The sequence below is a fragment of the Chroicocephalus ridibundus genome, chromosome 13 (assembly GCF_963924245.1).
Source record: "Chroicocephalus ridibundus chromosome 13, bChrRid1.1, whole genome shotgun sequence".
Lineage (NCBI taxonomy): Eukaryota > Metazoa > Chordata > Aves > Charadriiformes > Laridae > Chroicocephalus > Chroicocephalus ridibundus.
Window position 1 is genome coordinate 14,736,367 of NC_086296.1, and position 22,406 is coordinate 14,758,772.

Below are 22,406 nucleotides of genomic sequence, written 5' to 3' on the forward strand. Positions count from 1 at the left end.
CCCCCAGCTCCATCACAGCAGTCTTAGCAAAACCAGAGGGACGGAAGGGATTTTGAAGCGCCCTGGCACATTTTGTTGGACCTGTGGTCAAGTACAACCCCTTCAAGGTCTTAATTCTTTGGTTTCTGAAACCAGGTTCCCCCAGGGATGGGTTGATGACGGATGAAAAGATGCGCAGTCCGGACAGGTAGCCCTCAGCCTTCCAGGGAGAACGCTGGGCTCAGGGGGTTAAATTATCTCCGGTGGCACAGCAGAGACCAAACCCAACGGTTTCTGAAAGCAGCCAAAGGAAAAAGCAGCGTCCCGAGACCTGGGGGGGGGGTGCGTGGGGAGGGGGGCAGCAGGGAAGGATGTCCCCGAGCGCGCCCTGTCCCACCGCTCTCCCCCAGACGTCTGCCACCCGCCGCCGGCGCCGAGCTGATTGTTTTTATTTTAATTTCCCTCTGACTCAGTGTGACCACCCTAACGGGCTTTGAGTAACCGTGTCCTCCGCGGGGGAGAAAAAAAAAAAAAAATAAAAAAAAATATGCACGATTTGGGAGAGAGCAGAAACAACGGCGCCAAAAACAACCGAAAATAAAAAAAATAATTAAAAAAAAAAACAAAAACAAACCACCAAATAGGAGATGATGGAAAACACAGGGCGTGGGTGTCGGTTTGCGATGGGAGCGAGCGGGAGCTCAGCCTGGGATCCCACCGCAGGGATCCCGCTCCTCCGCAGCCAACAGCTCTACCTTACATCTCTCGTTGCTTCTGCTGAAACAAATAAATACCATTTTCCTTCCCCCCCCCGCCGCCTCCCGCCTCCTCCCTAAAGAAGCAGGTGCAGCAAAGGAACTTGGAGTTACAAATCCCTCTGTCGCTGAGCCCGAGATCGCCGGCTTCAGCGAACGCTCCTGAAAAAGCCTCTTGGCTTTTTACAGCCAGTCGATAACCGAGGGCAGCCGCGACCTGCTGCGGCGCTTGACACCGGCTAAAACGCGTTTGGGGACTCGGGGAACAGGAAAAGGCAACCTATCACTGCTAATAAACGGCCAGGAGGCGAGAGAGCTGGGACCGAAAAAAAAAAAACCAAAACCAAACCCATAACTAAAAATAGCTACTAACAACATATTTGCAAAGCATGAAGGGCCACAGGGAGCTGCTTCGGCTCCGGAGCGATGCTCTACATCGCAGGGAAGTGCCGTGGAAGATCAGGAGGGCAACGCCACCCACATGGTCCCTCGTGCAGAAGCAGATACCAGAAATGAAGCTGTTCCACCCGCACGATGGGACTTCACCCTCCTCAAGAGGCCACGGGGCATGGATCCGTATGTCCCCACCCTTGTTATACATGCAGGCGCATATTGAAATAATTAGCTTGATCTAGAAAGAGCGGAGGGGATGAACGGGGCAGCTCCGCTGCCGCGTTCCAACAAGGAACGGCCATTTCTCTTGATGGGAAACATTTCCCCCCTTCCCAGAAGACGGGAGCGCCCCAGGCAGGTCCCCCTGCCTCTGCACGCAGGTCCCCTTGGCTTCAGCTGGAGCTGGACTGGGGGTCCCCTCTCCCCTCCCCAAAGCCAGAGCCTGTCTGCCAAAAGCACAGAAGGTTTTGAAACTCGTTCCTCCGGGGAAGCACCGTACTCTGTCGGTCTGACCTTCCGTCTCCCTCTCCGGCAGTTAATCAATAGCAGACCTCAAGGGGAGCGCTCCAAAGCAGAAGAGCAAGGACAGACAATACCATGAATCTTATTTGGCAGATGGGGAAACTGAGGCACGGGATTTTTTTTTTAAAGCTTGCAGTCAATTAGATCGAGAACACAGAACAGAAACAAATCCCAGCCCGGCCCCTGATCCATGACATCGCACAGCTCGGCTTTCCATGACACATTACTCCCGCTGTCTCCCCCGTTTCCCACGCTCACATCTTTCTCCCTGTCTGCCGCCACCTATTCCCAGTTTTTCATTCCTTTCATCTTCCTCTCGTCAACCGCTTCCCCCTTTTTTTCTTTTTTGCATCCCTTCCTCTCCACCTCCACCCTGCCGTGTCAGACAGCAGCCGTTTCTGGAGAGGTGCCCACCGTCACCGAAGCCGGCCGTGTCGGGTAGCCAAACCCAGCACATTTCACCAAATGTAAAAAAAAAAAATATGTATTTAGGGACCTACCAGTCCACCTGGACTTCTATATCTCTTGTCTCTACCTTGGAGGGTGCATCTCCGTCGCTGCCCTTACTGCTGCTCTTCAGGAGATCCAGGACGGGCTCGATTTCTTTGAGCAGTTCGTTGTCTTCCACGCCACCGTTGATGCAAGAGTGACCACAAGCACCCTCCTTCCCCTTCCCAGCGTCCTGCCCTTTGCTGCCGGTAACGACGCCGTTAACGTGGACCATCGGCTCCACCTCTCGCCCGATCTCTCTTGTCCACAGGGAGCCCATGGTGCGGTCGGCTGCTGGCAGCGGCTGCTCTTTGCCGTGCGGGCTTGGGTTGGACAAGTCAACCGCCTTCGGAGCCGGGCAGAGGGGTCTGGTGACACGGATGGTTTTTGGCGTCCCGTCACCTGCAAAAGTGGTCTCCAGGTGAGTGGTGAAGCCCTCGGGGCCCCGCAGGATGAGGACCACGTAGGTCTCGGAGGCGATGCTTCTTAGTATCTCCAGCGCGGTCTCATAGCTCATGTCCACCAGGGGCTTGCCATTGACGGCTAAAATGATGTCCCCAGCCTGGATGAGGCCACTCTGCTCTGCAGCCCCTCCCCGGATCAGGTCTGAGATGATGACGGGCGGCTTGCTGACGCGCTCCTTCACCAGAAAGCCGAGGCCGCCCACCTTGCGTTTGAAGAGCCTCACCGAGATGACGTTGGGCTGTATCTGCTGCACGCTGAACACATTCTCTTCCATGGCAGCCCCCCCTCTTCGAGCCTGCAGACCAGGACCTCGACACCCGCTGTGCGCAGAGAAACTCACTGCCCGAGCGAAGGGCGGGGAAGGGGCAACTCTTCGGCTTTTCACCAAGTGGCCTCAAGGCAAAACTCCGCTGGGCTTGGGCGGCAGGCTGGCTTTCTGCAGCATACTCGCTGCCACCTCTCTCCCGAAGCGATGTCCTGGGGAAAGCAGGGCGTATCACCGCTGGAAGGGAAGGCTAGGGGCAGGGCGGGCAGGGCTGGGCATCGCGTGGGCGAGCAGGGGCTGGAGGGGGCAACATGCCAGCTTCCAGTCAGCCTCTGGTCCTGCGCTGGGCAGAGAGGGGGAGGCAGCCCACTTGCTTCAGCGACATCCCTGCGAACGGTCCGCGAGCTTCTTTATCTAGAAAGGAGAAAAAAAAAAAAAAAAACAAACCAAAAAAACACAAAACAAAACAAAAAAAAAAAAAAAGGAGAAAGAAAAGTGAGGCAGGGCAGGCGTAAGTGGAGGTTCGGCACGGGGCTCGGCACGCCACAGACACCCACATGCATCAGCCCGTCCCCACAGATGTCATCCCCCGGGCTGCGTTCGGGAGACAGGCTGCAGCCTCCCATCGCTCTGGGCTTTGTTTCCTCCGCTCCCCCTGCGAAAATCGGCACCATCTGTTCGGCGGGGGCCGGGAAAGCGCCGGGGGGGGAGTGGGGGAGCCCTGGGAAGGGGCCGCTGGGCAGCCATGCTGGGACCCTCCCCGCTTCGCCCTCGGCTCGCGAGGAGAAAACCCCACGTGCGAGCGAGCAGTGCAAACGGGTCGAGCCGCACGGAGCTTGGCGGCGATTTCTGCCGGCTGTGGATCGTGTCGCCGTGCGTTTTCCGGGGTAGCCAACAACCCGATGGTCAAAATGGATCGGGGTGACCAGACGGGGGACGTATGGCCCTGCCCAGGGTGAAACGCGTCCCAGAGGTGCTGTCGCACCCAAGGCGGTTTCGATGTTTCAGGAGAAAGAGCGGCAGCCACATGCAAAACGAGGAGTAGAAGAGGACATTCAGCTCCCCTTACCCTGAGTTACAGCAGAGCACTGACGACGGCAAGCGCTTTTAAGCCTGGCTACAGGGATCACAGCCTCAGCCCCCCTCGGCTCCTCCTCTCCCCATATCTCACGGGGATCCAGGAGGCAAAGCTAGGACTCCCCCGTGCCCAGCCCTGCCATCAGTTCCCAACCAAACTGCTTTAGCTGATGGAAAACCATCGAGAGGAGAACGTGCAATGAGTTTTCCCAGCTCTCGGGGGAACCTCATGCAGCTGGGCATGACTCTTCTACAGCCCGTGCGTGGCGCGGGGAGCCATGTCTCATTGACTCCTGATGGGACCCTGGTTCTTACATCCCTGCGCTTGCAGTCGATAACCTCAGCTCCCAAACCCTCTCCGCCTTCCCCTCCCGTTTCTTAGATGCTCTAGAGAACGTTTCCCTCCGTGACTGTGCCCTGACATTTAGCAGCAAGCTGAAACGCGGATGCCGCCTTTTCTTTTTTAAATCTGAATTTCTGGGGGAGAGAACAGAGGGTACTAGATCTGCAGGCTGGAGGCATTGACGTGCCAAGGCAAACACTCTCCCATCTCCCAGAGGCGGCACATCCAGGGCAGCGCTTGCACCTTCCGACAGCACGCACCGACCCCCCGCCCCCCGCCTCTGCCGGGAGCTCCCTCCAGCACCCGGATGGGAAAAACAGGGATCTGAGGAGCAGGACAGTGACACGAGCCCTGGCATGGACTCACTTGAGTGTTTTAATCCTCATGTGATGAAGGCCACCGACCCCAGACTGGCTTTTTACAGGCAAGTTAAAGAATAAAGCAATTAGAGCCCAATAACCGGAGCTGATGGATTTAACCCCTGTTGCCCTTCTCCTGCCCTTGCGCTGCCCTGCGGAGCAGTAACGGCACACAAAGGGTTAAACGCCACCCGAGTAGGTCAGTGGGGAGTCACCTCCTCAAGGGCTAATTAACCCAGGTGACTTAAGCCCTAATTGCTGGGTGACTTCCCGCAAGTGGCCCTGGCCGGGGGTCACTGGAGCGGGACCTCGGCCAGCCGTGCTGGGCTGTGCCACCGCGCAGGGCTCGGGGCGGCACAGCAGGACATCCCCTCCCGCTCCTTGGCCACAGAGAGAGGGAAGGTCAGGTATTCGGGGAGGATGGAAGGAAGCAGAGATCTGCTTCTACAGGGAAGGTCCTGCCCCTCTCCTCCTTCCCTTCCAGTCCCTCCGTCCCTTCCCCAGCCAGATCCTGCTCTCTCCGGCAGCGCTGGACACAGCGGGATCCCGGATGAGTCTTCCCCTTTTTCCACAGGCTCTTTGGTGCTGGTGTCAAACCATGGGACCGGCCTCCTTCTCCCTGCACAGGGTCTGTCTTGTCCTCAGCCCAGCAGCCCACCAGCACGGACCCTGCCTCCCTTCAGCTGGTCCCCTGACAAAAAGGTCACCGTCACCCTGACATCGCCACCGATTCACGCCGGGCTCATGTCTAATGCGTTAGCTGACACCTTAAGGATGAACGAGGCTTTGAAATCAGTGTTACGTACCGCTGTCGGCTTCCCTGGCCAGGGGACAACCCCGTTATTTGCTCTGGATCAGTCACCGGCCACGCGGTGCTCATGGACTCCTCGCAGCCGCTGAAGGCCGCGTTTGCATCGTGCCCGTCTCGGCAGGGCCAAGGCCACCTCGGGGACTGCCCGCCACGAGCCCCTGTCACCACCGGGCATCCCCGGCAGCTCCGATGGGCAGATCCTCGACAGCCGGAGGAGATGATGCCTTTCAGCCCAGCTGGACCACTTACCGCGGCACTTGCAGGGGAGCGGGGCGATGCTGAGCTCACTGGAAAGGGCCCTCACCCACCCCAAAAAGCTGTCTATAGTCCCTCCCTCTTCTCCCGCCAGGTCGATTTCCAGTTCTTTCCTCCAAAAAGCTTATAGCGAAGCTTATAATTTGTTACATGTGTGCACCTCCGGCCTGCAAGGCCCCAGGGGATCTGCTGGGTGTGCATCCTTCCCCGTCCCCAAAACCCGCCAATGCCTCGGCGTTCCTTACGAGAGGAAAGAGAAGAAAAAAGTAGATTACAGGAGATACCTAAGCGCCCAACCAGGGATTTCTTCAAGACAAGGGTGAGCACCGGCGTGTCCCCTACAGACAAGAGGGTGACTCGCTCCTGGACCTTGCACCCACTCGCCCCTGGGTGATCGGTGGCCAGTATCTCCCGCCGCTTCAGCTGTGGGCTCTGCTGGGGACCGGCCAGCAGAGAATGGCATTATTTGCCTGTTCAGGACTTTTTTGCCCTCCCTCAAACTCGAGCCTTTTCTTTCCTATTTCTCAGCTGCTCCCCAGAGTAAGGAGGGTCAGAAAACAGCCGGAAAACAGAGGGACAGGCAAGGAGACCGAGGGAAACCTGTCTCTAAGCCCCTGACCCTCTGTTCCTTTGCAGAAGAGGTGGACAAGCATTTTCACAGAATCCTAGAATCATTTAGGTTGGAAAATAACCTTAAGGTCGTGGAGTCCAACCGTTTTCCAGCTACGGAATCTTGCACAAACTCAGACTGAAGATGGGAGGGAGAAGTTCAGGGCATGAGCAGGCGGCAGGAGACACCTGGAAGACTTCCCCAGGCACCCAGCACGGGTCAGGGTTTTCCCCACGCCCAGCTCCCAGGGTATCCCGGGACACCTGCAGGTCTGTTCCCGGAGGGGGACACGTTTCAGATGAAACCTGAAGCGTTTAAACCCCTTGCGAAGCGACGGGGAGACGCCGGCCGCAGCGTGGATGGCTGAGCTGTGCTCGGCTCTGCCGAGTTCAGTTCTCCCTGCGAGCATCATTAGCAGCCTGATTTACGAACCCGAGAGCAGGAACACGTCCGCCAGGTCGTACATCTAAAACTATGGGAGGCAGTTTTAGGCATGTCCTAACTATAAAACCAGCGAGGGCGGCGGGGTGAGCGGGGTTGCGGCGGGGTGAGGGCTGCTCGGGTGGAAACACTCGGTTCACCCTTGAAGGCCAGCCGGGAGATGGCCGATGCCGCAGGCAAAGCCGGGCTCAGCTCCCCGCCGGGCCACCCGGCATGGATAAACACCCCCGGCCGGTGCCCTCCCGCTCCCTGCCTGGCTTGCTCTCCCCTTTCCAAAGCCTAAAAACCAACCCAAATTACAAAAGAGCAACAAACCCCGCGGAGCCGCAAGCCTCTAGCCCTCCAGACAAGCGTTAGGAAAAGCGTTAACTCTGCTCTCGACGCCGATCCACGCTGACACGGCTCGTTTGGAGGCTTTAATCGGCGGAGGAAAGAGCAGCAGAACAGCCTTCCCTACGGCAGCATTCGCTTACCAAACAACCCCTACGAAAAGCAGCAAGGAAAAAGCTTTTAGAGTCGCCGGAGAACAGTTCGAGCAACAAACTCCAGCCCATGTGTTGTTAATTGGGTGATTTGATTTAGGCAGCAAAGCGGAGGAGAGATAAATCTTAGGAGCTTAACACAATCTCCGGACTCTCCCGGCCAACGGCTGGAGGCTACGGTGAGCTCGCACCTACCGACACCAGCCCTTCGGCGCGGGCACTCGGGCTGCCCTCGCAAATCCACTTTGAGTCTTGTCTTCGCGGCCGTAATGGCTTACATTTCTACGTGCCAGCTTTAAATGGACACCATTGTCTTATTTAATTAGTTTCTTGTGGGATTTATAGCGTTCAACGAAGAACCCCAGGGCTGATGGATTTATGCCCGTTTAATTTTTACGACCCGTGGAGCGTCAGCGAATCTGATGAGGAGCAATGGGATGCAACATATGCACAGTTACTGTAAACCTGCGTGTTTGTGCATCTGAAAATGGAGCATTAAAGTGATTCACTGGCAGCCAGCTCGCTCGTGCCAGCAGTTCCGCGCTCAACTCCCGTTCGGCTCAGCCCGACGCCGCGCTGTATCTATGTGCGTGGCCTTTTAATCCTGAGAATATACAGACAACGCTCCCCCAGCTATCTCTCATTATCCACCTCCCACCAACCCTGCCAAAATCCACCCAGGAAGGAGCGAGCCTGTTTTCCGTCCGCAGCCAAACGACGCGTGCCGCTTCTCCCTTCCCATCCCCAGCTCACGAGGGGCTATTTCGCCCGGGCCATGACATTTTCTTCACCCCCGCTAAACCTGATTTGTACCTAGGAGTGAATGAAACAAGAGGCACTTGGCCATCTGTCCCACATCCCGGAGCCCGGTGATGCTGCGGAGCTGCTGAACCGCTCCGGGCAACCACGAGAACCAGTGGGCTCCGGGAGGATGCTGCCGAAGGGATGAAGTGCCGAGGTCTCAGCCCTGGAGATCCCCCCCCGCCTCGCCTCCCCCACGTCAGCAGGGCATGAGCGTTTGGCCTGAAAACATACCTATCGCTGCTAAAAGAACACTTAATAAAATAAACGCGTGCTTTCCGATGTAAATAAATCTACGCCCATTCCCGGAGAGGGTTCGTTTGCCTCTAATCAGGGGGTTGTTTTTCTGGAAAGCGAAACAATACACGTTTGCTCTCAGCCATACTGTTGGGCTGAAGCTGCCCCAAAGCCCCGCGACCTGCGCGTTTATCCGGCTCCTGGCACTTGCTTTTGCGTTCACCCCAACCGTCCCTCCCCGGGGAATTAAACATCCGAGGAAAGCCTGGACCTGCCGGAGCAAGCCGCCATCGGCACTTCTTCCAGGCAGTTGGACTAGATGATCATTGTAGGTCCCTTCCAACTGCAATTATTCCATTCCATTCCATTCCATTCCATTCCATTCCATTCCATTCCCTGAACACTCCTAATCCCGGAGCAGCAACGCTGGAAGAGGCAGAACCCCAGAGTCACTTCGCTGTGATTGAATGAGGTCCCTCATCCCTCTCCCCTTCGCCCCATCCAAGACAAACCCCACCGCTCCCAGCCGACCGCAGGCAACACATTTTAACGTTGCCAAGACAACTGTGTTGACAAAACTCCCCCCCCCCTGCTTTTTTTTTTTTTTCTCTTCTTTAGATGACAGAAACAAGGTTTTGTTTTAATTTGGAGTTCAAGGCTTGGCATATTTCAGTAACACGCCTGCCATTTCTCTTTTGTTGTTTCGTACAATATTTTCTCGGCGCCCGTGGTGTGCGGCTGAAATGGGGTTTAGATAAAACCGTCAATTCTGCCGCTAACCCCAGCTAAAACTGATGTTCTTATTAGGGCTTGGCCCATCTGTAAAACATAAATTTCACCACCACCAATTCGCCGAGAGGACTGGAATTACACCAGCGACTCCGGTTTGACAAATGGGACCCGTGTTAACACAACACCGCTTTGTCCTAAATGACAAAATAGGTAGATAGGAAATAAATGAGAAAATGCCACTTGATGGATGGCCTCGAAATCCAATCGCAGCACGAGAGGGGAATCGTGGCTCTGTTTAGGATGAAAAAAAAAAAAAAAAAAAAAAGAAGAAAAAGGGAATTTAAAAATTGCAGCAGGTTGGCTGGAGCTGTAATAGCTCCAGAGCCGCCAGCCGGCATCAATAAAGTCAGCGGCGGAGCTCTCGGCTCAGAGTCGGTCCAGGAATCAGACTCCCGGCTCGTTTCAGCCGCTCACGTTCTCGTCCCCTCCTTTGCTGCTGACTCCTCCAAACCCTTCTAGCGCGGCGTTAAATTCCCCTACTCTATCAAGCCAGTGGGAGAAGTAGCCCAATTAGAACAGTAAATAGCAATAAACCTAATTGTCGCTGACTTGCAGGAGTGACTCATATCACTATTTAAAAACCTCGGGAACACATCACGGCACAAGCCTGGGTTCCTCGGTCCGGGGGCACGAGCCTCCTGCCGGGTGCCCGTGCAAGCCCGCCGCTGGAAAGGCTGCGGGATTTTCCCTGCCCGCCCCGAGCATCGCTACCGCCTCTCTTCAACACCGAGAGGCGCGGGAGGGCTGGAGGTGCGATTCCCAACCCACCGATCCCATACCCGGAGTCAAAGCAGAGCTCTCGCCCTCTTCGCACCGGCGTCCTCGCTGACTGCGCAAGGCAAAAAGCGAAGATAATTTGTTCCCCTGAGTCTCTGGCCGTGCTTTTCTTAGGGTTTTGCATTAGCACTTGTTGCCATAGTATCAACAGCGGCAGCAAAGTTCTCTGGGGACCCGTTCCTTGTCCCACAGAGGGCTCTGGCTCTAATTTGGGCAGGATTGGGGTGGGGGGAATGTGGAATTTTCTGCTCCCTAATTATTGCTCAAGGTGCTGCCGGCAAGAGTGAGGCTGTTCCTCAGAAGCAGCATCAGCCACATCATCCTCACTCTGCCACCCTCGAACGTGGGGCTGGGCGCGGGGACACCGTGGCGAGAAAGCCACGAGAGAGAGGAATGGAAACAGGCCCCGACGCTCATCGGTTCCGGGAGCTTTTCCCCTTTCTCTGTGGGACAGCCCCATGCTGGTGATGCTGCCTTTGGCCGACACATCCCCAGCCCCTATCTTGAAAACAGACAGTGTTTCCCTGTGCCAGAGGAGAGGATTTGGGCTTCCCAAGACCCTCTTCCTCAATACTGGCATCGTGGGGGGAAGCAGCAGTGGGGCAAAGCTGTCACACCGGGGCCACGGGTCCCGCTGCACCCGAGTGGGACTGAAACCCTTGGCCGAGAAGTGCCACTGATATTTCCAAGGCCACGTTCATTTTGATGGTGTTTTGGGATGAAGGATGGGTCCTGCTCTGAAAAGGCTGAGCTTTCAGGACTTTCAAGGCACGGAAGAGCGGCACGTTTTCAGCGGGTCTGAAAACATAAGCCCGAGACTCTGCAAAATGGGATTAAGACCAGCCTGCCCTAGAAGGGCATTGCAAGATCTCCTTAATCATTTCTGAATTGTGATGTGAAAGAAAGGCTGTGGAAAGAGTTGCCTGAGCCTAAATACCTCCGGTTTTGTACATAACACACGCAGAACTTGCAGGTCTCCGCGCTCTGCGTATAGAACCACCACCCTGATCCCATATGGGCTTTCCAGACGGCGGGTTTCTCGCGCCCACAGCCCCATCCCGAGCACTTGCTTGGCGTCACCTTGGAAGTTGGGTACTTTGCTCCGCTTGCTGCCGTGTAGGGTGGCTGCCCGGGGCGCGTCGGGCCGGGTACCGCATGCAGCCCCATCGCTCAGTTAATTTGGAATAAGCAGCTGGAATTAAACACGCTTTCATCCGCCTTCAGCCAGACAGATCCTTACAGATCCGTCCCCTCTTTGGGACACAATATGGTTATTTTTGGCTACGTACGAGAGATCAGATCGCCTGTATAGATTTGATTTAAATGCACAGATACGATCAGAACAGCACGAGTAGAGCAAAGGCATTTTAGCTTCATTTGGAGCCTTCTTTCAAAACCAGTCCCTTGCTGTCGGGGTTGTATTTCTTTAGTAAAAATTGATGGTATCAACAAGTATCAAACAATATTCTCGTTACTCGGGAAAGGTAAATGCTAATCTATGTGAGCCGAGCTCATGTGACTTATCGGTTACTATATATAGTTGTTTTCAGGCACTGATTTAGGCAATCTGGCAGATTTCCTAAGCCTTTGTACAGATACACTACTGAAATGGAAAAGACAAAATACACGAGCAAAGCAGGGGGTAAAAAAAAAACCCAAACCCAACCCAAAAAACATCTGCCAGGGCCAAAATGTCCCCGGGAGTGAGGGAGGACCAAGCCCTCCCCATCGGCAGACACACAAGATTAATTGCGAGTGAGGATTCAGCCCAAACCCCTCTAAAATGGCCTCTCCAGTACTCGCTCCCGATCGCCGTGCTGCCAGAGGGAATTAACAGAATTCAAAGGGCACAAGGACTTGTCACTCTCCTTCGCTCACGAGGGGATGTAACGCTGCTCCCAGTGCGGGTATCTCATTAGAGAAATATCCCCCCCCCGCAAAAAAAAAACAAAAACAAAAAACAAAAAACCAAACCCAAACCCACGTCTGCGTAAGAAAAGACTTTGTACCGGGAGTTTGTTTGCAAACATACGCACATTTTAAAACCGGAGAGCGTATGACTGAGTTTGTAGCATCTTTAAGAAAATATTCTGGGTAATACAAGCTAGAAGAAAACAGAGGGAGGAAGAAATTGCTGATGCAAACCCAAACTCTTTAAAATAAGACTTCCTCACCTGAGACCTTTAACAGAAAGGCAGAGGCAGGTGAGACGTGCAGGTAGAAATCTCCGGGAGAGTGCTATTTTGAACAGTCCCCCCCCTGCCCCAAAAGCTTCCCCATGGCTTTTGTGTGATGCCCTGCAGATCCCGTTCTGCTGTCTGCCTCAGCCATTGGCATTTGGGGACGTAGAAGAGGAAGAGGATCTGGTGTTGAGAGCATTTAAAGCAGTCGAGCCCCCCCGACCACTGCAACTGCCCCCCGCTATCTCCCCCACCTCCCGCTCCAGCCAGCTCGTGCTCCCACGGGAAGGAAGGAGACACTTCCCCTCCATTTCGGTGAGAGGCGGATCAGCTCCTCGGGGACTCGGCAGCTAATTGTCAAGTTGCCTGCCAGAATTTCCTCCTGACAAGTCATAACTTGGAAACATTGGAAGAAAATGTCTGCACCTGGGCTGCGGAGTCAGTGCGCTCAGGGAGCGCAGAGCTGAGGCAGGGAAAGGCTCTGGGGGACTGGGGCTGGATGGGGTGACGCACACCCACCCCAGCACCAGATGCTCCAGATGTGGGTGGACAAAGGTCTCTTTTCCTCTGCTTTGCCAGTAAAAAATGAAAGCTTTCTACTATCTATCGCAAACCAAGACCACGGGCAGCGCAAGGAGGGTTCATCTCCTTTGACCCCTGCGGCAACAACTCCCTTCTGCGTTTCAGGCGCCTCCGGAGGGGACTGTCGAGGTTCTCGGTGCACGGTTGGGGAGAGGGAAGGGGCACGATCCGGCTTGACCCCGGCTCTCCCTGAAGGACAGGAGCCGGCCGTGAGCGGGACATCCCGGGGCTTCACTCGGGGGCTGGAGCCACATCGGCGTGTCTCTTCCCCACCCCGGTACCCCGAGGACGGCAGGGACACCCCGGGGACACCCCGACCCCAGGGGACAGGGGGAGCAGCAGGGATCACAGGGGTCACCTCCCAAGCCTAAGCACTGGGGGGGGCGTGGTGGCATCTCCTGCAGAACCGAGCCCTCCCCGCCGGTGCCCGGGCTGTCGCGGCGGGGGGGGGCCGGGGCTGCGGTCGGGCGATGTTCAGCACCCGGGACAGCTCCGGCACCGCCCGCCGCCGGAGGAGGGGGGGACACACAGCGAGCCCTGTCCTGTCCTGCCGACCCCCCCCGGGAAACTGCCCCCCACCCCCGGGAAAAACTGCCTTCCCCCCGGGAAAACTGCACCCTTACCTTCCCCAGAAACTGCCCCCTCCGCGGGCAAACCGCCCCCCTGCCCCAGGCAGGTCGGTCCCCCGCCCCTACCCTCCCCGGACAGATCTCATCCGCCCCCCTCGACACCCCCCCGGCCCCTCTCCCTTCCCTCCCCGGGCAAACTGCCGGCTGTCCCGGGCAAGCTGCCCGCCTGCCTTCCCCGGCCAAATTGGCCCCCTGCCCTCCCGGCGCACACCGTCCACCTGCCCCTGCCCCCCTTCCCCGGGCAAATTCCACCCCCCTCCTCCCGCACGCTGTTCCCCCCCAACCCCGGTAAACTGCCCGCCCGTGCAAGCGGCCCCCCCACCTCGCCCCATACAAACTTACTGCAAAGAGTTGCGGGGGAGGGAGATAAGAGCCAGCTTCGCTCCGCTCCCCGCAGCTGGCTCAGCTCCCCCCCCCCTCCCCGCCCCAGCCCGAGGGACGCGGGGGGGAGCCGAGCACGGAGGCGGCGGAGGAAGTTTGCAGCGGAGCCCCGGGGTGCGGAGCCCCGGGTGGAGCGGGGTCGGGACCACACACCGACCGCGGCGGCTCGGCGGACAGCACGGCCCGGGGGGGTGGGACGGGGACACCGGGTGGGAGCCGCGGCCACCCACGGCCTCGCTGGCCGGTCCAGCAAAGCGGCTTTAGCCGGGCGGATCCCACGCGTCCCCTCCGCTCCCCGCCCCGCTCGGGCACCTCCGCCGAGCCCGGGGCTCCGGCCGCCGGGAGGAGATGGGAGTCAGGAGAGAGACCCGCCGCTGCTGCTGTGTCGTCCTCCCCCCGCAACCCCGCCGCGGCCAAGGGCACGGCGGAGCGGCTCAGCCCCGGTGCCCCGAGGCGGGGAGCGCTTCCGACGGGCTCCCGAGGGAGCTCACGGTCCCGCGGGGCTCCGCGCTCGGCGGCCGGTCCCGCACCCCCTTGCCCCGCCGCAAAGTTTCCCGGAGAAGCGGGGCTCGGGGGGGAGAGGGAGGTGAGTCGCGGGGGGGGGGGACGGGACACCCGCACACAACCCGCCCGCCGCCTCACCTACCGTGCGGCGGAGAGGAGCCGTCCCCGTCCCTGTCCCCATCCCTGCCGGCGGCGGCGGGGGGCTCGGCTGGGCTGGCAGGGAGGGAGCCAGTCCTCGCTGCGCCCCTTTATCCCAGCATCACCGAAACGAATCCGCTTTGACGTCCAACCAGGGTTTTTATGGGTGTGGAGCGAGCCGGTGCAGCCCTCATTAGGAGACTCTCTGCTCTCCAAATCATACATCTTTTATATAACCTCATTTCCAGCCTGGCTTTTCTTCCCCCTCCCTCCCTTTGCCGGGGAGCATCACCCACCCCCCCCGCCTTCCCCAGCTCCCCCACCAATTAAAAAGCCGAGAGATACCCCCCCACACACACCCCTCCCCTCTCCCGGCCCCCACTTGTTGCCGGGAAGCTCCTCAGCTTGTCCCGAGGGAGCGGGGGCTCTGCCTGCCCTCCCAGCCCTGCTCCACCGGCACCTGCCCCTGTACCCCTGGAAAGCTGCAGCCCCCCACCTTCCGGCTCCCAGCCAGGTTGTGCTCCGGGGGCTGCAGAAAAGCCCCCTTCTTTCCCTGACAGCAGGCAGCCCCCTCCTGCCAGGTCTACCCCTGCCCTCTCTGTGCCCAGAACGGACGGCACCAGCCCTGCCGGGTACCCCCCAGTGCCCCCAGCATCCCCCAGTCAGGCAATGCTGGGGCAGCCCTGTCCCTCTCCCAGCTGCCCGTACCTCCGCTGCCAGAGCTGAGCCTGGGCTGCCCAGCGGGGAGAGGGCGAAGGGGCTCCTCCTCACCCCGCTTCCCCTTCTGACTCTTTACTTGCCCCCGGTAAGGCCCAGTGCAGACCGAGGCTTGACATCAGTCCCCAGGCTTTGCAATTGTGCTCATTCCCATGGCAACAACAAACACACAATTATAGATATATAATATTATATAAAGCCAAGCGGGCTCTCGGGCAGGAGCACGAGGTTCACCTGCTTGTAGCTTCCTCCGCAGCCCGGGAGGCAGCTCCCACCGGAGCACGGAGCGGTGGCTTCAGCCTGCTGAGGATGCACAGCCCGTGGATGCCCAGCAGCTCCGGGAGCCAGCCCCGGCCGCCTGCCCCACTGCCTCTCCGGAGGCAGGCAAGTAAAGCACGGCACAGCAGGTGATTCAATTACAAAACTTCCCACAGGGAAGAGGAAACGGAGCAGCCCTGTTCCTCCCCGGCACGCGGGGAGTTCCGCAGAGGCGGCGAAGGGGAGAGGACAGGCAAACGCAACAGCAGAATTGGGGCCGGGGCTGCTTTCAACACACTCCCCCCTCCTCACGCTACCCATACATCAAACTGTATCGCACTGTCTGGGGCTAATGAAAACATAATTATGCCTGTTTAGATGCAGAAGGACTAATCTAACAGTAAGCCACATCTGCTGGGATCCATTGGGCAGGGAAACCTGCCCCGCGGAGGGATGAGGGGTGCACACCGGCAAAAAAGGACTTCGTGACCCAGCCGCAGGCTGAAAATTGTCTGCGCTAAGGAAAGTCCAAACCCTTCTCCTGTCAGGGCTCACGTCTTTGAGCACGGCCTCGGGTGCTGCAGGGCTGTGCGTGCTAGTGATTGTCAGGGAAACCGGCCCGGTCCCCCTTGGATGGGGGCGCAGGCAGACGGGGGTTATCTGGAGGTCCAGCTTGCACAAGGCTGGTGGGTGTGATGGCACTGGCTTGGTGTTCGAGGGGACGCCGCAGTGCCAAAGCCACCCTGACACACGACATGAGCTCCGGCCGCCAGCACCTCGCCGCTTTTCCGCCCTCCTACCGGCCAGGCAGGTCTGCAGGAGGCGAAATCACGCTGGGGAAGCCAAGCCCTGACTGGGGGGGGTGCTGGGATCCAGGTGAGTGGGGCTCCCTCTGCACGGCTCTGGGACCACCACTCCGCCAGCCCACCCTGCCACCGCACCCTTGGCAGGATCCCAGCCCTCTCCACTAGCCCAGAGCTTAAGAAACCCCGATGAGCTCTAGCATCCGCGGGCCACATCCTCACCAGGGCACAGCAGCACCTCCCTCACCTGCAGAAAACTTAACGGGACAACGCTCCTTTTGCCCGTAAATCCAGGCAAGCCAGGAGCAAATTCTCGGTGTGAGAAGGGAGCTGCTGGCCTGCACGTGTCCTGTGCACCCCCCCTGAGCCCCAGGTAGCCTTTCCCTCCCGTTGGTAGCCATGAGTCAGGCAGAAAGGAAGGCTCGGATGTTCATAAACAACTAATGAGGCAGATGTTGGTCTGTGAGGGGAGAAGGTGGAGTGAGACCCATTCCGGCCCATCCGCACCCAGGGAGCCCCTTCCCGCACAGCTCTTGGTGTGACAGCAAACGTTTGCACCACTCCTCCCGCAAAGAGCATTTGTGGACAGGATTTCTCCATAGGGACCACATTCCCTTAATCCTGCCTTATCCACTCAGGTAGCCGAGAGCCCCGGAGAAGAGACCCCAGCTCCGGAGGAACCCCCCCGCACCCAGCCCTGCCGAGCCAGCCTCGTCCATGGAAATTGCTTCCCCCCCCCCCCGGCTCCACTTCTCACAGCCGGGAGCAGATGCAAGCGGCGCTACCGAGCAAGTTATCCCCCAAAACTGCTCAGGAGAGGGGACAGCCTCCTCCCTGCCCCTCGCCCAGCTGCTCCCCGGTTCTCCTTTCTCCTCTGAAATCAGCTCAGCGCCGCTTGCTCCCGGCCATATGCTGCCAGCGCTTGGAGAAGCCAAATATAAACACAGCAGCTAATGCTCGCCCAAGTTTCCTTTCCCTCCCCCCCACCCTTCCCGGCCCCGAAGCTGGGTTCTTTTCCCCTCTCCTGCTGCCCTTCATCCTCACCCACCTCTCTTTGGGGAGCCGGCGGCTCCGTGGGCTCCAGCGGGGAGGTCGGGGGCTGGCAATGGGTCTCTCACGAGGGGCGGGGGGCCGGTAGCCAGCTCGGCTGCCGGGGCTCGCAGCCCGCCGGCGGGAACGTGCCGCTCAGGATGCTCGGCTCTCTAAGATCCTTAGGAAACCGCGGCCTCGGCACGGATCACACACACACGCACACACACAATATCCCCGGCAGCCGCGGCTCGGGAGTTATTCGGCTGCTATTTCTATGCAACTCGAAATGTGTTCGAGGGATTACCGCCCCGGGGGAATAAAGAAACGGCTAAACATATTTATACTAAAGCTTAAGGAGGCTATGTAACTGCACACACACACACACACACACACACACACCAGCTGATAGGGGGGTCTGGCACCGAGACTGCAGCGATTTGGGACAAATCCCAGGATTGTCTGTCTGTGCTCCAGTTTAGAGCAAGTGCCTATGCTGGTGCTTGCCTAGAGGTGGCAGTGAGCCTTCGCTCTCCTCCTCTCCCCGAGCACAGGAGGGCCTGGGAAGTCCCCAGCCGAGCCGGAGCTTCGCGCACTCTCTCGGCTGGGTTGGCCGCAGGTGAAGTGTTTGCTGGGGGGCATAAATACAGGGGGACCTGTGCCCCCATGGCAGACCCCAGGCGGGACCTGCAAGGAGTCTCCCTTGCCTCCGTCCCCGCTGCGTGGCGGGCGCACCCACGCCATGGGCTCCGGGGGGGTTCTTTGGCGTCCTCCCCTCTGCCAGGTGCTCGGGGGGGAAAAGTCTGGGGTTTGATCAAGTCCAGGCTGCCCTGAAAACTGGGGAGGACACGGCCAAGGGGAGCTGGTTTTCACAAACACCCCTCTGCCGGCTCCGCCAGCCCACAGGCTGCAGGACACGGCTGGGGTGAAACACTTTGCTTCAGGAGCTGTAACGAGTCCTGAGCTACCGGGCAGAGACGTGGCGAAGCGAAGTCTTCCATCACATCGGCGCCTTTTCCTCCCGAAACCACCCTCCCTTCCACCAAGACGCCTGTAAACCCCACCGAAAGCCAACTACGCGTCTTAAACCTCCCTGCGCTGGGGGTTAGGGTTCGAGACGTGCGGCTGGAAACGTTCTTTCGGAGCGCACCTCGCGGCCTCCGAGGGCATAAAGTGGGTTATAAAGGGTGATCTCTCCCTCTCACACGTACGCGCGGGCGCGCGCACACACACACACAAAATCTAATAAAAAGATATTAGTCGAAGAGTATTTGGCTGCTGGCATTCAACTAACTCAAGCTTCATACAGACACCAAAGAAATGAAATTATGGGAGCACACAAACAAGAAATTCCAGGGGGATGAATTAATGTTTCATCGCTATTACAGGGCAGAGAAGTACTGGTCTGTCTTCCCTTGCAAGTCTTTTTCCTCATGCTTCCAAATGCGACCCCCCCACCACCTTTAAAAGGCGCGGTAGCACGTTTCCCCCAGCCCAAAACCCTCCCGGCCTTTCCATCCAAATCAAAACTGCTTTCATTATCGTTTTAAGGTCAGGTTGCAGAGCTAAGAAACACACCAAAGTTCAAGGACTTTTCGCAAATCCGGGGTCTAATTGAGCCAGATTTTTTTAAAAAAAAACAAACCAAAAACCAAAAGCTGCTTTAAGACCTTGCTTCCCAAGCTGAAAGAGTTACTTCTGGGTTATTCAGATGCAAACGCTGTTTTGCGACGCCAGTGCCTGAGCCACCCCCCCCCCCAGCAGCTGTAAGTTTGGGGGCAGATGCTCAGCAGCGGCAGAGCTCCGCGACTCCACTGAAATCAGCAGAATCGAGATCATTAAAACCAGCTAAAACCAGCCAGTTCCCAGTATTTTATGCCATTTGAGTCCCTGTTTCAAGCCCGCTCCTCTCTAGCGGGATCCGGCCCCCGCATGATACCTTTTAACCTCTGGATCAATTATTGGGGTAATTACAAACTAGGGAAAAAAAAAATAAAATAAAATCACTTTTGTGTCAACCTTAAACAGTGCGTTTAGAGATTTGGGTTATTTTATTTCCACCCCCCCCGCCCATTAAGCAACGCATTTCAGAACGCCGTAGGTTAAAGGCTCTTTCCGAAAGACCCGAATCCCTAATCTTAAATGAAAAGTTATCACCGGAGGACCTTGGGGTGGGTGGTGACAAACGCAGGAAAGGGCCCTGCGTCAGCCAGCGCCCTGGGTAAATAGGGACGGGGAGGAGAGCGGAGGGCTCGGAGCAGGCTGAGAAGCCTGATAAGGCAAATCTGCAAAGCATTCACTGCGAAAAAGAACACAAAGCAAACCCAAAAGCAGAGAGAAACAGCTGCTGTCGAGCTCTTAATTTCTAAAAAAGAGCAAAAAGAAAAAAAAAAAAAACCAACAAAAAAACCCAAAAATCCACACGCCAGAAATACTCCGCAACCCACCCCCCCCCCCGGCTCCCCGCAGGATGGGTGGGGAGGGAAGCTCCAGCCTCCCTGGTCCCCCCCGCAACACACCAAACCCACTTAAGTGAATATTTGGGGCACCCCCCCATTGCATCCACCCCGGCTTCTTCCAGCCTGGAAGGAGCAGCAAAGCGACGCAGCCCCAGCTGCAAAGACCAAGGGGAAGGCGCTAACGCGAAAGGCTGATCCCGGCCCCCAAATTCCTCACAGCAAAAAAAAAAATACACCTCCCTCTTCCCGCCCCCCCCCCCAAAAAAAAAAAACAAAAACAAAACAACAGACCAACTCCTGGGGGGATGCGCAAGCACAGGGGGACACAAAGATATTGGTCACCCACCTCCGAAAACCACGACCCAGGATCTCTCCCAGCCCAAAGGCGTGAGTCAGCAGCTCCCCCCCCACCCCCCCCAAAAAAAAAGGGAGAAAAACCAAGTCGAGAGACAGAACTGTGGGGTTTCCCCCCCCCTTTTCTTCCCCCAACCAAACAAAAGAAAGGCGGCGCTCGGCCTCCCCACCGAAGTTTGCAGAGGCTATGCCAGGAATTTAGATTTATTTCTGGAGTGACTTTAATGGGATATTGAAAAGCTGCTGTGATTTAAAGGTATTAAACAGCTTCTCCTGCCTAAAGCACGATGAAGCAAACCCTTCCCCGAACCACTTTGTTCGGAGCTGACGAGTACGGCCGGGGCCGGGCGAGCTCGGCGGCCCCACGCAGGATTGAACATGCCAAGCCCCAAATTCACAGCAATTTACAGCTTTTTGGCTACCTCTAGACACAGCTCAGCCTCGGTGATTCACCTACCTCCAGGCTGCAAGAGGCTCCCCACGGCCGAATCCTGGCTCGCAGGCAGGCCCTCTGGGTTCAGGCTGCTGGAAGCAGGGCCGACCCCACTAACGAGAGGGAACTGGGGCTGAGCAGCTCACTGGTGTCACCTGTGAGAGCTTCGTTAGCACCCAGGACCCCATCCCCGAGCAGGGCTGAGGTCAGCTCTACCAAGGGTTGATGGAAACCTTGCCTGGGGTTTGAGAACGTCCCTGACGTTTCTTTGCGGGATGACCGGTTCCGCATGGATTTCAGCCCAAATCCCAGCCCCTTGCTCGGCATCCCGCTCATTCCAGCCGCCTGGGACCCATTTTCACGCACCTCACAAAAGCACCCGAATTTTTGAGGTCTCAGCCCTCCCATTAAGTTTGCCCGAAATCGGCTGGATTTGTTCGGAAAAGGCGGGCGGATAAACCAGAGCCCAGCTGGGTGAACCCTGTTTCCTTAGGAAAGCGGTGCCAAAGGTACCCCCCACCCCGAAAAAAAGAAAACCAACCCCCTAAACCTTCTAGTGGTGGTGTTGGAGAAGGGAAACGGGTGGTGCTGGAGAAGGGAAATGGGTGGTGTTGGAGAAGGGAAGTCATGCCTGTGTTCAAAAGCTGGAGGATTTCCACTTCTTGGTACCTCCGGCGGGTGATGGTAACTCCACCACAAGGGTGGCATCGCTGCCCACAAACCCCAACCCAGCTGCTTTGGAGGCTAAAATATGTTTTCCTCGCTCTCCAGCTGGAGTTCCCCTCCCAGGCTGGGCTGCGGTTAAGTCCCAGTCAAGGAGAAGTTGCCTTGTCCGGTCCCACCGCCCAGCCCTGGGATCCTGCCCGGTTTTGTAGAGGGAGGAGGCGAAATCCCGGGAAATCCTGTCTCTCCACGCCAGGAAAAAGCTGGAGAGGCCCCAACTGCTTTTATTTCCGGGCTCCTGCATTCCCTGCTGCATCTTAACGCGCTTCGGCTCTTATGAGATGACTCGGTTAAGTCTGGATTAAATTGATCGCCGCGACATTAACATCTGACCTAGGGTTTTGCCGTAGCTGTGCGCTTTCGGGCTTTGCCTAACAAGCTTGCAGAGATCCTTGCCTTTCCGTAATGCCTCGTGCAGGGCTGGTGGGTGATCTGTCTGCCGGCCCCGGGGGCCACGGCTGTAGGACTCGCCGTTCCGCAGCTCTCCAGCTCCATCTGGTTGAACTTCTGCTCCCAGCCCGGCTCGGGACCCACGGGTGATGGGTCCCACCTGGCGAGGTGGGAAGCGAGGTCCCAGCAGGAGCAGCACCACCATCACCCTCGGGATCCTTCGCCGGCCACTTCAGCACAGGGGACGGTCCCTTTGCCATCGGGCCACCGGCAGAAGCCCTTTAGGAGGTGGAAGTTGGGTTGCGGCTGTGACTCCTCCAAACTCCCTCAGCGTCCCCCAGACAAGGCTGTCACCGCTGTCAGATGGGTTGGATCCCCCTCTCACCTCACCAGTAGATACTGGAGAAGAGCCCAGGTGGGAGGATGGAGACCCAGGGGCATCGCCCCCACACCAGCCAAGCACCATGGCTGGTGGAGCAGGACGGACCCAGCCCCATTGCATCCACCTCCTGAGACCAGTATGGAATGGTCATGGGCCAGGAGGGAGGAGAGGTGCTCAGAAGATGCCAGGAGAGTTGGCATCCAAACCACTCAGGTTTTTATTTTATTTTATTTTTTTAGCAATGTGATTTTACCCATCCTCATTTGAGGGTGTTTGCAGCAAGAGCAGCTGATGGCCTGGAAACAGGCTGCCAGTGAGGAGCGAGAGGCATCCATCCACGCAGCCCGAGGGAGAGCTTTGAGGCTAAAAACACAGTAAACAGGAAAAACAGCCCAATGAATACAGAGGCCACCTTGGCCCTGTGAAGCCCTACCCCGTGAAACGCTGGAAAACCACCGCCCGTCTCGCCAATCCCCATTTATACAAACGGGGAAACTGAGGCACAGAAGGGGCCAGGACCAGCCAACACATTTGCAGCACCCCTGGGACCAAATTTCAAAGTAAAAATTAAAAAAAATAAAAAAACAGATC

General features: G+C 57.5%; 1 protein-coding gene across 6 annotated transcripts in view; it reads right to left on the minus strand.

Annotated features, from left to right (window-relative positions):
* NOS1 (nitric oxide synthase 1) overlaps nucleotides 1-22,406 on the minus strand; it is an 82,340-nt gene that overhangs the window by 47,401 nt on the left and 12,533 nt on the right. For 2 of the 6 annotated variants that reach the window (XM_063350559.1, XM_063350562.1), the window contains exon 2: nucleotides 2,150-3,282. In XM_063350559.1, coding sequence (XP_063206629.1) covers nucleotides 2,150-2,877 — 728 coding nt within the window. In that variant the 5' untranslated portion in view covers nucleotides 2,878-3,282. Of the gene's footprint in view, nucleotides 1-2,149; nucleotides 3,283-13,586; nucleotides 13,685-14,271; nucleotides 14,511-15,218; nucleotides 15,348-17,093; nucleotides 17,472-22,406 lie in introns of those variants that run through there. The other 4 variants (XM_063350558.1, XM_063350560.1, XM_063350557.1 and 1 more) reach the window with 4 other exon arrangements.